Source organism: Leucopleurus acutus (assembly GCF_964270905.1).
Source record: "Leucopleurus acutus genome assembly, chromosome: 17".
Lineage (NCBI taxonomy): Eukaryota > Metazoa > Chordata > Mammalia > Artiodactyla > Delphinidae > Leucopleurus > Leucopleurus acutus.
In genome coordinates, this window is record NC_139159.1 from 12,444,206 (window position 1) to 12,460,465 (window position 16,260).

Genomic DNA, 16,260 nt, shown 5'->3' on the forward strand with positions numbered 1-16,260 from the left:
TATTGTAAATATCTCTTTCCCCTAATCTTCACTGTAAAATAGTGAGATTGATAACCCAAGCCATACATCAGTGAACCTTTCCTCATATACCTGGATCCTTGTTATTTTTCTCTTTAGAAATTATAAAAGATCTTTGGGGTTCCAAATTGTTTTCTGTACATTGGTATGTTGAATTATATTCTGAGAGTATCTGTGGGACGAATTATGAGAGTTAATTCTGTATTATAACTGTTGATTTGATACTTGTTCTAGTGCATGGAGGGTTAGAAGATTTAGATTTTAGTCTCACAAGTCTGTGGACTTGGGCAAGTTACTTAACTTTGGGGGGCCATCATTTCCTCATCTGTAATGGGGGTTGTAATATTTATTCTGCTTATTTCCTCATAGGGTTGTTGACTGTGGTTATGTGAAATTATGTATATATGAAAATATTAAACACAGGTTAAGATGGTAGTAGGAAATCTGAGGATAAATTCTTAGTTTGAAAAATACTGTGTAAAAGATGCCCTGAAAGGAGGAGAACTAATAATTTAGTGTTTACTGTGTTCCAGGCATTCCTTTTGAAAATACTTTATCATTTCGTGGTAGTGGTTACTGCTGGGGAAGAAGAGAGCAGAATGGCATCCGTTGAAACTATAATGTTTTATTTTGGGGGAAGAAAATCTGAAACAAGAATGGCCAAATGTTAGAATTCAGAGTATCTAAATAATGAGTACATGGGTATTCATTGTGTTATTCTCTGAAAACTATGGAAATATTTCATAACATTTTAAAAATAAAACACTTTTCAACAAGATAAAATAAGTGTTTCAGTTGGTATACTTCTGTATCTTGGAGAATCACATATAAATAGTAATGTCTAATATCAGATTCATGAGTATGAAAGCAGGTTATTTGCATATGTAAATAGCTAATGTGCTTTTTTTTGTGATCAAATTTTATTGTTATTTTTTCTTTCCACAGGTTTATAAAGTTCTGGTTTCAGTGGGCAGGAGTGAGTGGTTTGTCTTCAGAAGATATGCGGAGTTCGATAAGCTTTACAACACTGTAAGTAACAGTCAGTCTACAAGATTTTTATTTAAAACAAAACACCTGAGAAAACTGGAAAATGAGATTTATTTGATAATTAAATAATACTTATATATATCAGATAAGCAGAAAAGGGTAAGGGGTTCTTCAAAACATCCTGACTTTGGAATTCTTACCAAAAAGGGTGGAGAGAGGACTGTTGAGAAGTTTCAGATAAACTATTGAAGATATGAAAACTAAATAAACAGCTTAAAATACATTTCAGTGTCATAGGAGATTAGAAATAAATCCTTTCTACCTACCTTTCTAATAATTGTTAATCATCATGCTCTTTGTGGTTAAAGTGCCCAACTATAAGCTTTAGGTCTGAAAGTCTGTCATAAGCCTACCTACCTTCCATGGTTTCATTCTCTGTTAGAAATTAGTCTAAGGTTCCAGATTTTAAGTAGCTAACACAGCTGAAATGAATATTGACTTTCAAAAGCCTGACAGTTACCTGAGATCATTAGTTATTTAAATAACTAAAACCTGTTTTATATATTCATCGTTCAGATATTATTTTTCATCCAGTGTTTACAGTTACAGTTTCTGCCATAGGAAGCTAGAGCACCATGGTCATTTTAACACATCAGGCCAGATCTTACACAGGGACCAGTGCTTGTGGAGAGCATTGCCTTTAAGGTTATGCACACGTAGGAGGCCAGAGGACACTGCCTTTGTTGGTCATTAGAGACCCCAGGTTATTGAGACAGCTCTGGGTTCCAAGCTTTGCTTCAGTTAAGAAAAAAAAGCAATTGGGCCTCAAATCACAAATTTAAATTTCTTCTGCTCTAACAATAAATAGCAATTTCCTCATGTTGTTATTTTTAAAATAGTAGATTATTAGGCATCCTCCAGAAAAAACTGTTTCATATTTTAAAAGTTAACTTTTTCAGTTTTCTTATCCCTGTCTCTTGATTTTAAAAATAGTGTTAGATGGATATATGTCTATGGGTTATCATTTGTAAAATATTTTAAATATGGGGGAAGGTAAGCATATCTCAGTTAAGAGGTAAATTACTTCCTAAATGGGCCAGAATGAATCAAATGTTGTCTAGCTGCACAACTTCCTGTGTTTCCTTAAGTCATGAAAGTGAGGTGTTAATATTTGAGTATCTTTAGTTATAAAGGTAAAATAGGAAAGTTTATTGGGGGCACTCCTCCCACATGATCACTTTAATTCTCTTTCCATCAAGCAACCCATGTTAAGCTTTTTGCAGAAAATTCTCCCCAATGTTAGTTGAGTCTTTACCATCCATCTCCCTCATCTTTCCTGTATTTCTCTTCCTTTTTTCATCTTTTTCTTATTTTCCCATTTTCTGTGTCTTCCTCTCTTCTTATGTAACTCCTTCCAATTCTGCCTTTTGTGGTGAGGAGCTAAGAAAAAAACAGGGGAATGGTATCAGTTGTGTTCTCTGAAACTACAGAAGTGAAGTTAAACTTGGACTGGATTTCTCCAAGTTTGAAAACAAATTCTTTCCCTATGCTTCTTTTAGAATAAAGAAAAAAGTGAAATTTCCAATCTGTAAAATATTAACTGTCAGTTTAAATGTGTATTTATGACTGTAGTTTACATTTGGAAGCTTTTTATTAAAAGCTTGTTGAACACATACAGAAGTAGAGAGACTAGTATAAATAGAGAAGATAATGTAATGTGCCATCCATCTCCAGCAATTACCGTACACGGCCATTCTTGTTTCATCTCTATCCCTAGCCAGCCCACTTAATTATGAAGCAAATTTCAGACATCATGTCTTTCCATTTGTAAATATTTCTGTATACATCTTTAAAAAGATAAAGATTCTTTAAAAAATATACATACAATATCATTATCACATCTAAAAATAATTAACAATAATGCCTTAATGTCAAATACTTAATGTCATATAAACTGGTTGATAAGTCTGTGAAGTGTCTTTTGTTTTGTTTTGTTTTGTTTTTTTGGTACGCGGGCCTCTCACTGTTGTGGCCTCTCCCGTTGCGGAGCACAGGCTCCGGACGCGCAGGCTCAGCGGCCATGGCTCATGGGCCCAGCCGCTCTGCGGCATGTGGGATCTTCCCGGACCGGGGCACGAACCCGTGTCCCCTGCATCGGCAGGCGGACTCTCCACCACTGCGCCACCAGGGAAGCCCTGAAGTGTCTTTTTTTTAACATTGTTATAAGTTTATTTTTTTGTTAACTTTTTAAAAAATATTTTGTTGAAATATAGTTGATTTTATGACCTGTTTTTTAATCACTGTTTTCCCCTCCACCTCTCTTTCCTTTTTTTTTCTTTTTTTTTTTTTTACAATTTTTTGTTGAAAGAAACAGGGTCATTTGTCTGCAGATTTTTCATTCTGAATTTTGCTGAGAGCATGCTCATGGTGTAGAGTGATTAATACATTCTCCTATTTGTATTTCCTGTCAGTGGAGGTATATATATAATGTGTTTGTGTATACATAGTGTATGTTTGGTTGTTGTTTCTGAAACATCTAAATTTACTAGAGGAATGCAAGAATTGGTAAGACTGTGTATGTGTGGTTTTTTGACATCAAGCTTACAGTAAAAATAAGCATTTACCCATGTTTATGGCTTTACTGCCCAAATTTAATTTCTTCAGGGTGAAGTTTTTCTTTCTCTGGGGATAAGCAAATCTGAGAAACAATTATTAATAGGAGGAAGGCTAGAGCAGAGGGTATTGAAAGCAAAATTCATCAGCTTTCTCAGAAAACAATTGTCAGTGTGTTCACTTAGAACACAAACATCACATCTCCTGAGGTAACAAAACAGTGAGTAACGTATTCAAAACCTATACTCCAGGTTCTAGTCTAAGCACTTAACATAGATGATTTTCTTTAAGCCTCACAACGAATCACTAAGGTAAGTGCAAAGATTATCCCTATTTTCCAACAAGAAAACTGAAGCTCAGAGATGTTAAGTAACTTATTCCAGGTCACAAAGATACTAAGTGTTTTATTGGGACAAAATGGGATTAGTCAGACTAATGGTATTTTATTGGTATAATTTAATATTGTACATTTGATCATGATATACTTAAAGGTATGTCTTATGGCGGATTTTTTTGAAAATCAGATTGTATTTTGTTTTGGTACATGTATACCTGGAAGACCTATAAAATTAAGTTCATGTAATGTTATGTTTTCAATTCTAGTTAAGGAAACAATTTCCTGCTATGGCCCTGAAGATTCCTGCCAAGAGAATATTTGGTGATAATTTTGATCCAGGTAAGCAATAACTTCATAGACCAGCCATAAGTGATGGTTGAAGTTTGAAAAAGTAGTTAACATATTCATTGCAGTGTATAGTAGTATAACGTTACAAAGCTAATGGATCTCATGCTCTATGAAAATAATGCCTCAGGAAGGTGCTTACTGTGTACCAGCCGTTGTTTTTAAACACTTTATATGTTTTAATTCATTCAGTCCTCACAACAACCCTTTGAGGTGGGTATTATTATCATCACTATTTTATAGGTAAGGAAACTGAGGCACAGGTTGACTGATTTGCCCAGGGTCGCATACAGCTAGTAAAAGTCAGATTTGGAAGTTAAATTCAAGCAGTCTGGCTTCAGATAAATCTATTGATTATTAAGGATAATGGGCAGTACTTTTCTAACCATGAAACATTTACTAAATGTGTACTGTGTACATGGCACCCTGCAGGCCTCTGAATGGGGTACCAAGAAAATGTCCTGTTGTTCACCCTTGGGGAGCCTAATGACACATAGGATCTCAGAAATCTGGAGGCTGTATATATGTCTGAAGCCTCAGCTTCAAACTTTTTTTTTTTTTTTACTAGAATCTAGAAGAAATTAACCCAGTACACAAATGGCGACCTATAGAGAGATAGAAGTCTCTATCCACCAGAAATTCTATGCTGTAAAGTCATCTGTTTATGCCACAGGTGGATCCTGACATGCTATCGAGTTTCCTCCCTCCCCACCATCTTACCTCCTAAACTAATTTGCTTGTAACCTTGTAACCCATCAGACCATCAGACCTGTAACCCAGTGATTCCTTATGTAGGAGCTCTCAATTGGCTTATCTTGCTTCCTCTCTACCACCCTAACCTTATACCATTCCTTTTCCTCCCAGACCTTTTCACTATACCTTGTGCAGTTCTGCCCGCGATGAACAAACTCCTTTATCCTCTGTCTTCTTATTTCTTTCACGTTCTTGCTGTAATTAAAACTGAGTTCCGCCCCCCCCCCCCAGGGTGCTGGAATCCCCTGTAACCCTCTCAGCTGGAGACTCTTTATTCTTTTACACTTTCTGAACCTCAGGATGGAGAGGCTTCTCGTTTCCCCTGTTCTTTTTCACTTCCCCTATTTTATGTAGACTTTTTTTCTCTTGGGAGAATTTAGCACACTTTATTATTATTGCCAGTTTGTCTTATCGGGCTGTAGATTTTATGAAGGTAGATACTGTATCTTTTTAATTTAATTATAGTGCCTAATAAATATTAGATTCTCAATAAATGTTACTTGAATACATGAATCCATTAATAAAGAGACGATTGAGTTGGCACAGCAAAGCCAGTTACACATTCCATGGATTGATTCTGTCGGCCAGTGGCTTTTGTATTCTTGTTCTCTTGTTTTGTTACTAGCTGTAGAACACTTTTTTCCTAGTGAAATCTGATGCAGAAAAATGTAATGTGTAGAACAAATAAAAACGGAGCTGCTTAGTTGGTGTAGCAGTGAAGTATGTCTGTGGAGCATAGGTTGAAAAACATCGTGAGGGCAACATGGGGGCCTTAGAGATATTTGAGCGAAGTGGCAACATGATGTGAAACCAACAGTGTATAATGTATAGTAGGCACAGCAGAGGGAACACGAGATAGAGACTGGGAGTCTGGTTAAGGGAATATTCCAGTAGTCCTCAAATTAGGTGATGAGAGCTGCAACTCAGGAGGAAATGGGGCTAAAAATTGAGCCATGTGTAGGAAATCTTTTAATGAAAAATCTGTAAGAAATCTTGGTGATTGCTTAGGTAAAGGAGACATACAGAGAAGAGAATCAGAGATAACTCAAGTGTCAGGCCTGGGTGAATGAGAGAATTAATTTGCAGTGACAGAAAGACATTTAAGAGGATTCAAACTACATGTTAGTGATTAACATGAGGCTTGAACTTGGGTTAGAGTTCTGTGGACCCCTTAGTTAAACCCTAAAATCAGAATCATTTTATCCAGGGAAGGAGGCAGAGAGATAAAGACCTGCAGCATTGCTACTTCATGGTTCAAGGCAAAATACCAGACAGTGCCCTGTGGTATTTATGTTTGGTAGATTAATTATTTGATACTAAAAATTGATTTTTATTGAAGAACATTTTGAAATCCATCCTGAGCATGTTGTATATGACTTGGCAACAGTGAAGTAGACTATATGTTATAGATTTTTGGAAAGCCTTTCATTGGGGAGATCAAATCTAAGTCATACTCAACAAACCAAAGATTGGTAGGATGTTCATTTTATTAGGCTTTGGCCAAACAGACATTCTCATATTTTGCTGGTGGGAATACAAACCTTATGAAATTTGGTAATATTTAGCAAAACTATATATACATTTCCCTTTGACCAAGAAATCACATTTCTAGGAATCTATTCTAAAGATAAACTGCATCGGAAATGATGTATGTGTGTACAAGACTGTTTATTGTGATGCTGTTTTTCATAGCAAAAACTGGAAACAACTGAAACATCCTTCCAGTATTGCAATATGATACAGCTGTAAAAAGGAACGAAAAAGCTCATTGTGCATTACTGTGGAGTGATCTCCAGAATACCTGTTTAAGTGGAAAAAACAAGGTGTGGATGTGGACAGTGTATATTTTTTGTGTAGGAAAGGATGTGAAGATTCAAAAGGAAATAATGGAAGAATAAACCAAAAACTAAAAACTGATGACCTTAAGGAGGGAGAGGCCAACTGGAGACAACAGAGGTGGATGTTAGACCTCCCTGGATGAATCTTGTGCACAGCTTTGCATATTTTAAACAATTTAAAAACAAAAACAAATGCAAAAATATTGAAGTCTCTAACAACTGAAAATAAACAAGGAAAAAATATAACTGTATTCTGATTGGTGGTGAAACACATGGAGAATAATTACTTTAAATGACTTTAAAACATGGAGACTCAGCTTTATATTCCTCATGGCAAAAAAAAAAAGTGTACAAAGAAATTTTATCCTGCATTCAATAGTCTCATTGATAATATAGAGTTATTTTGTAATTATGTTAATGTCATGAGAACCAAAATTTTAAGCAGAAGAGGAAAGAGATACAAATATAAAATCAAAGATTTTAAGTAAAAATTCCTGTAATTTTAAACTTGGGAATACAGTATGAAATCATGATTTATTTTTCTCTTTCTAAAACAATACATATTTCCCAGTGCTCTCCACTGGAAATGCCTGAAAACAATAACAAATAAGTAGCAGCAAACACCCTTAGCATCCAGGTTGTAATCTCTAAATACCATTTCCCCCTTAAAGGAACCACACTTCCATGGCAGTTCCAGGTGCTGGGCAAGAAATGTACAAGATGGTCCTAGGATATCTTGGCCTGAAAACAAAGAAGCTATACAAGAATACTGACGTTTTATCAAAAGGCCACAGGGGCCCAATTGATGGGGCTTTCACTGGCCAAAGATGGGACAGTTAGAGCATGAAGAAAGAAATTGTCCTTTTAATTTAACCTCGTGTTTGACAGCTACCATATAGAGTTTTTCCATACATCTTTCTGAGTTCTTATGCTGCAGCTTCTAAGTCCATGCGTGTCATTTTCTTCTCTTTTTTTTTTCCACTTTATGTTGGTGGTTACCAACCTCTGTAAGATAAGTTTTAAATACTTGAGGCAGATTTTAAGGGTTATTTCTGCCTATACTTTTCTAAGTTAAAATTTCATTTTGAATTTAAGGATCTTTCTGTAGAGTATACACAGAATTAGCTATACTTCTGTATTCTAAATAGTTTAATATCAAACCTTTTGCTGATAGGATCTTGGAATCAATATATAAATTACATTTTTTTGGTAGTTTTAAAAACAAAACAAGATTATCTTTACTACTGAAAAATAAAATTACAAAGTAACAAAACAATTGAGTTAAATAAGGGATGGGGCATATGAAATTTGGAGACTGTGAATGCTAGAATGTGTAATCATTCTGTTTGGTATTTTTTTTATTCATTCACAAGCATCAGTTAAGTACATTCCAAGACACTGTGTTAAGGGCTAAGTTAGAAAAAATTTTTTACAGGCATGATGCTAGCCTTCAATGACTTACATAGAAAATCACTTTTATTTCTCAATTTTAACTTCTGCTATTTGAAGAGAAATCGATTTATAGAAAATAAAAACCTATTTTTAGCAGCAGAGTTTTGGTAATACTCAGCCAATTAATCACCATTTCCAGTTGCAAGGATTTCAGTATTTCTTGGTTTCGTTTGTTTTTTGTTTTTAAGTTAGCATGATTTCAGCCACCAGTGTCATAGTGTTAATTCTTATTTATTACCTGGTAGTACATGAGGAGTTGGACAAAGCAAAGTGTCTCCATGTTTTGTAGTGAGTCTGTTTAGAACCTAAAATAGGCATTTTTTGGAGCATTTTCTTTTGGGGAATATGTTACCTGCTTTATTTTATTTATTTATTTATTTATAATAAATTTATTTACTTATTTTTGGCTACGTTGGGTCTTCGTTGCTGCGCGCGTAGTTGCAGTGAGCCGGGGCTACTCTTTGTTGCGGTTCACGGGCTTCTCATTGCGGTGGCTTCTCTTGTTGCAGAGCACGGGCTCTGTGTGCACAGGCTTCAGTAGCTGTGGCACACGGGCTCAGTAGTTGTGGCTCGCAGGCTCTAGAGTGCAAGCTCAGTAGTTGTGGCGCACGGGCTTAGTTGCCCCGTGGCATGTGGGATCTTCCCGTACCAGGGCTCGAACCCATGTCCCCTGAATTGGCAGGAGGATTCTTAACCACTGTGCCACCAGGGAAGTCCTACCTGCTTTATTTTAATTTTATAATAATTGTATTTACAGATTTAAGAAATATATATTTGTAAGTATTCCTTATTGTATATCAAGAAACATGAATTAAGAAATAACTTCTTAATCAAAATTCACTATCTTGTGCTTGTCTATTCTTGTATAACTGTATTGATGATAATTACAGTCTGATATAAATAATCATAATAGTATTGTCTCTCCTAACAGATTTTATTAAACAGAGAAGAGCGGGACTGAATGAATTCATTCAGAACTTAGTTAGGCATCCAGAACTTTACAACCAGTAAGTAATTTTCATTGTGTTCTAAGGAGGCACTGAAACCCAACCTAAGACTATTGAATAAGCTACTGATCCAGGTTTTATACATTCTGTGGAATATTATTGTGCTGTATATTTTTGTGAAATCTTCCTCAAGAATTTTTCCTCTGGTATTCTTAATCTTCTTTTCTCTCCATCAACTCAAGGCCCTAGTTATTTTCTTTCTTCCTATTGTACTTGTATTATTTTTGTAGATTAAACTTGAAAGGAATTTGCACAGTTAAAACATTTTGCTAATTATTTGATGTTATATTTATTCGTGCATTGAGAAAGCATTTCGTATGTACCTCTGTGTGCATTGGGAATAAAAAGAGAAATTAGTGTTATCCTTACCTTCCAGAGGCACAGGCTTCCAGGTACGTGGGAGAAACAGGTGTAGAAACAAGCAATTAAAGCAAAGAAAGTTTTATGAAAAAAGTCTGGAAGACAACAGAGAAAAATGTGGCCAACTCTTCTTGGGGTGGGTGGATGTCAAGGAAGGCTTCCTGGAACTTTAAGGATGTGCAGTCATTCAAGAAAAAAGCTAGGGAGAGCATTCTAGGCCAAGGGAGCAGTGCTTGTAACAGAGTCTACAAAGAGCCTGCAATTGTTCAGGATGCTCACGTATTAACATTTCACGATGACTGGAACACAGAGTAAGTTTACAGAAAGGAGATGAAGCTGAAGGAGTTGGCGAGGGCCAGGCACACTTGCTACCACTTCTTGTGTGACCTGGGTCAGCGTTCTCTCATCCCAGACAAGGCCTTCAGGCCTTCTCAGCACAACCTTCCAGGCAGCCACTTAACACGAGGGCGCTTTCCCAGCCCTATGTGTGTCTGGTAGGCCAGCAGCTCCTGTGAAGGCAGAAGGGTGGGTCATATCAGAAATACCTAGGAAGGTGTAGGTAGATCCATGGTTTGAGATGTATTTTCATTTTGAGTCTGGTAATTGGTTCATTGGTGTTCATTATGTTTATTGTGATTTGTTATGTGCATGTATGTTACTTATATTGTTTAGTATGTATAAAGTATTAACATTCTAAGAAGAATAAAGAGGACCAAGGAGAATATCTGGGGAACGTTTCTGCAGCTCACCTGTCTGGGTAGATGTAAAGGCTGCCTGTGGACATTGATGCAGTCATGACACTTTTTAACAGTCTTTTCAGAATCACAACATTGAAGGACTGTATTTTTAGCAATTGTCCTCAGAACGATTATTACCATTTTATAGTTCTTTATAGTTTATAGAGGGCTTCTATCTTCTGAGCAGGTGCTCTGACCTTTTTTAACTTAATTTAATTTACTAAATTAGTAAAATACTGGAGCTGGACTTCCTGTGACCAAGGTCTTCTGCCCAGTGCTCTGGGTTTCATTTCCCCTGATGCTCACAGATAGGACGAGGGTCACGGGGAGGTCCAGCACCTGCTGTAGCTCTGGGATCAGCCCCCGCAAAGGGGAGCAGCCTACTTTCCACTCAGAGCCCCCAGCAGGTGGTGGAGGAGCACAGAATTGGGCAGGATCCTTGAACTCAGGGTTCCTGTGTCTGGTGTGTTCCTTAGCAGAGAGCCTGTTATTACTTGGCTCTTTGTATAATTATTTTTAAACATTATGTCTTTTCCCTAGGACAAATTCTATGTTATCTTCAGCTTAGATCTACCCTTCTAATGTTTAACTCTTGTTATATGCACTTGAGATTACTTCGAATTGGCATATTACTGGCTTGTTTGAAATTCGTACATTGAGAGCTTGAATATGTCTCATTCTTTGACAGAGCCTCACATAGAATAAGTGTGGAATAAATGGCGGTGGTGTTTATTATTTCTCCTGGTATTTTGAACAGTGTTACTCAGAACCTCTGACAGTATATGTTAAATTCTAAGTATTCATTTTGGATCTAGAAGTTTAGTATTATAAAGATGTTATATTTGGTATTGAAATTCAACTAAAACCAATTTGATTATTTTAACATCATACTATAAAATACACAATTTTTAAGTATACTACCCAATAGATTTCTACATACATATGCACCTTGTAACTACCACTATTCTGTTTAAGGTAGAGGACATTTTTCAGCACCCCAAGGTAAATAACCAAGAGGTTTTTTTTTTTCAACTTAATGTTTAACTGACATTTTCTTTTTAATAAAAAGTGATATTTCACATTTTCTGGATCTCATCTGTTAATGGAACTTTGTTAATTTTCACACTCTTCATTTGAACATCAAACTGTTTATAAAATAGTACAGATTTAAGAGAGTTAGAGGAGAAGCCAATCAGCAAGTGTATCTTGAACACCATCTTTGTGTCTATTCTTATTATGTGTGGGATATGTGCTTCAAAAATAGCTTTACTTCAATAGAGAGAAGGTTATTTTTAAGATAACTTATTAAAATTGAACTTAAAATCATTTAAAAACTCAAACAAAATATTATTATTTCTCTGACCTTTGGATAGAAGAGGCTTTTCTGAGGATATTGGTAGTGAATGATGTATTACAAAGTAAAATAATGACACATTTGATTAATAAAAACTTTTGACCTCCAAAAATTACAAGTGAAATTAAAAACCAAAAATATAAAAAGTTTCCCATGATAAAGGACAGTAGATAAATATACTTAATAAAAGAGCTCATGCAGATAATACATTCCTAAGGCACCAAAAAAAAAAGACAAAACACATTAACAGTTTACAAAAGAGGAGATGCAAATGGCTGATTAATTACCAGAGAAGCTGAACATTTCTTTACTATTTAAGAAATGCAGGGCTTCCCTGGTGGCGCAGTGGTTGAGAGTCCGCCTGCCGATGCAGGGGACATGGGTTCGTGCCCCGGTCCGGGAGGATCCCACATGCCGCGGAGCGGCTGGGCCCGTGCGTCCGAAGCCTGTGCTCCGCAACGGGAGTGGCCACAACAGTGAGAGGCCGGCGTACCGCAAAAAAAAAAAAAAAGAAAGAAATGCAGATGAAGCAAAACACCTTATTTTAGCTTCATTGCATTATAACACATATAGAAAAGAACACAAATCATGATTGTACAGCTTAATGAATTATGAGAAAATGAATACATCTGAGTATCCCCCCTCTCCACCCCAGGCCAAGGAATAGAACATTGCCAGCACCCCTGCAGCCTCTCACATGCCTCTTCTCGATGTCTGTTCCTTCCCAAAGGTCATTACTCTCCTGATTTTTAGCAGCATAGATTAATGTGCCCTGTTTCTGAACTTTATATAAATAGAATCATATATTACATGGTCTATATCTGGCTTGTTTTCAACAATTGAGAGTCACCAGTGTTATTGCATATAGCTATACAGTAGTTTGTTCATTTCCATTGCTGTATAATACCCCATTGCATGAATATACCACAATTCTGATCAACATTTGAGTTATTTCTGTTTTCTGGCTCTAATGAGTAATGTTGACATTAACATATCTTTTGCTGCACATGTGCAAGCATTTCTGATGTATCTTTGAGTAGAATTTTTGGTTATAGAATATGTATATGTTTAATCTTAGTGGATAATGCTAAATAGTTTCCCAAAGTGATTGTACCAATTTCCACTTCCACCATTGGTGTACGAGATCACATGGGTCACCTCACCAACACTTAGTATCATTAGTCTTTTCAATTTTAGCCATTCTGGTGAGTGGGTAGTGGTATCTTATTGTTGCTTTAATTTGCATTTCACTAATTACTAATATAATTGAGTTCCGTCTCTTTAAAATACTATTTTTCACTTACCAGACTATGAGAGATGCTAATATAAACTAACATTTAATCAAGGCTGGAGAAAGTCTTCAGGATGTTCATGTATTGCTAGGAGAGTAGGAATTGGTACAGCCTCTCTGAAAATTAGCTTAACAAACTACTTAAAGCCTAAAAATGGTTTATAGTTCAGAGCAAATACTTTTCTTTTTAAAAATCTGTAGTGAAAATCGTAAATGCAGTTCCAGTGTTGTGCACAGTGATTGTCACTTGCAGCATTATTTATAGTAGTGAAAGCTGAACAGTCAAAAGTTGGAAGCCATATATATATTATATATATATATATAATATATATATGTAAAAAGTACATATATATATCCTAAAGTGAAAGAACCACTGAGTCACTTTTAGTGTGTCCTAATACAGCATCATACATCTATCAAAAGTGATTGCTAACAAAGAATTTTTAACCACATGGCAAAGACCTTTTGATGTATTGAATACATTGTATTTTTAGGTGAAAAACAGTAAAATAAAATATTTAAAATATAGCATGATCTTAACTGTGCAGAGAAAAAACAAATATAGTAGGGGTGTTAAGAATGAAGAGTCCCACCTTTAATTTTTTTTTTGAAATAAAATGCACATAACATAAAATTCACCATTTTATCTGTTTTTGAAGTGTACAATTCAGTGGTTTTTAGTATACTTGCAATGCTGTACAACCACATCACTATCTTATTCTATCACCCAAGTCTAAGCTAATATTAACATCAACCCAAAAAGAAACTATATTTTCTAATTTCCCCTTTCCCTCAACCCTTGGCAACCACTAATCTACTTTCTATTTTTATGGATTTGCCTGTTACGGGGATTTCATACAAATGGAATCATACAGTTTTAAATCTTCCTTTGTTCATTTAGCATAAAGTTTTTGAAGTTCATTCATATTGTAGCATGTATCAGTACTTCATTTGTTTTCATAGTTGAATAATATTCCATTATGTGGATATGCCACATTTTGTTTGTCCATTCATCCACTTTTTGACTATTATAAATAATGCTGCTATGAATGTGTGTGTGTGTGAGCTTTTGTATGCCCATATGTTTTTATTTCTTTTGGATATATACTGAAGAGTGGAATTGCTGGGCCATACAGTAACTGTGTATAGCTTTTCAAAGAACCACCTGTTTTCTACACTGGCTGTACCATTTTACATTCCCACAAGCCCCTCCCCTTTTTAAAAACTATTCATCTTCCTGAATTTCTTACAATGAATGTATATTATTTGTATTTAATTATTAAGAACAATTTTGGAAATCTTGCCATTTGTGACAACGTGGATGGACATTTACGGCATTGTGCTAAGTGAAATAAGTCAGAGGAAGACAAGTACTGCATGAACTCACTTATATGTGAAATCTTAAACCCAGATTCATAATCATTGATACAAAGAACAGATTGGTGGTTGCCAGAGGTTGGGGGGTAGGCGAAATGGGTGAAGGTGGTCAAAAGGTATAAACTTTCAGTTATAAAATAAGTCATCATTTGTAATGTGCAGCATGGGGACTGTGGTAGCGTATTTGAATGTAGCTAAGAGAGTAGATTAAAAGTTCTCATCACACACAAAAAGTGTGTAACTGTGTGGTGATGGATGTTAACTAGACTTACTGTGGTCATCGTTTCGCAATGTATACAAGTATAGAAGCATTGTGTCGTACACCTGGAACTGATATAGTGTTATATGTCAATTATATCTCGTTTTTTTTAACCATTTTTAAAATTGAAGTATAGTTAATTTACACTGTTGTATTAGTTTCAGGTATACAGCAAAGTGGTTCACTTACACATATATATATTCTTTTTCAGATTCTTTCCCATTATAGGTTATTACAGGATATTGACTATATAGTTCCTTGTGCTATACAGTAGGTCCTTGTTGTTTATTTTATATATAGTGGTGTGTATATGTTAATCCCAAACAGTATGGAGGTGTCTTAAAAATAGAGCTACCATATGATCTTGCAGTCCCAATCCTGGGCATATATCTGGAGAAAACTCTAATTCAAAAAGATACATGCACCCCAGTGTTCATAGCGGCACTATTTACAATACCAAGACATGGAAGCAACCTAAATGTCCATGGACAGATGAATGGATAAAGAAGATGTGAGGTATATATAATAGAATATTATTTGTCCATAAAAAAGGATGAAATAATGCCACTTGCAGCAACATGGATGGACCTAGACATTATCATATTAAGTGAAGTAAGTCAGACTGAGAAAGACAAATATCATGATATAATTTATATGTGGAATCTAAATAAAATGATACAAATAAAATTATTTGGAAAACAGAAATAGACTCACAGACATAGAAAACAAACTTATGGTTACCAAAGGGGATAGCAGCAGGGCAGGGGGCAGGGGAAGGATAAATTCGGATTTGGGGATTAACACATCTCAACTTCTAAAAAAGAAAAAAAATGAACAATTTGGGAGGAGGTACCGCAGATACAGAGATTTACTCATTCCTCAGGATTGTCATTAGTCCATGCAAGGCCCCTCTTTTATTTTAGTCCATTTTTTTCCTCTTCATACCCATGTCTTCATCCCCACTGGTGATGCCCACTTCAACATGTTTGTTATATGTCTTTGGTTATCTATTTATCGACTTGCTTTGTGTCTGTGAGTGTTTATATATACACGTAAATGGTGGTGTGCTGTGGTTCCTTGTTTCTGATCGCTGACTGCTGTTCTCTGCAGGCAGTTACCATAGCTTGCTTACTCATTTCCCTAGTGGTAGATGGCTGTTTTGCTTCTGATTCAGAGCTATAGAGAATATTGCAGTGAGTATCCTAGTTACATGTCTTTCACTGAACCTGTACATAATTTTTTTGTGTGTGTGGTTTATTCTTAGAACTGAAATTTCTGGCCTCAGGGAAAATGCATACTAAGTTTAACCAAATATTGCCAAATTGCTTTTCAGAAAAGTTGCCTCATTTTACATTCTCACCAGCAATACATGAGGGTGTTCCTTTCCCTGTATCCCTACCAACTTTTGGTATTATGTGTCTTTCTAAATTTTGCTGGCTAGTGGACATAAAGTAATTTCTCATTGTTGTTTTAATTTTTTTGTGTGTGATTATTAGTGAAGTTAGGCATCTTCATAAATTTCCTTACCATTT

The 16,260-nt window shown here is 35.6% G+C and overlaps 1 protein-coding gene across 4 annotated transcripts in view; it reads left to right on the forward strand.

Annotated features, from left to right (window-relative positions):
* Nucleotides 1–16,260, forward strand: part of LOC309974327 (serine/threonine-protein kinase Sgk3) — a 112,795-nt gene that overhangs the window by 65,010 nt on the left and 31,525 nt on the right. For all 4 annotated transcript variants that reach the window (XM_082858937.1, XM_082858940.1, XM_082858938.1 and 1 more), the window contains 3 exons: nt 964–1,047; nt 4,222–4,294; nt 9,275–9,350. In XM_082858937.1, the coding sequence (XP_082715063.1) occupies nt 964–1,047; nt 4,222–4,294; nt 9,275–9,350 (233 nt within the window). The remainder of the gene's footprint in view (nt 1–963; nt 1,048–4,221; nt 4,295–9,274; nt 9,351–16,260) is intronic.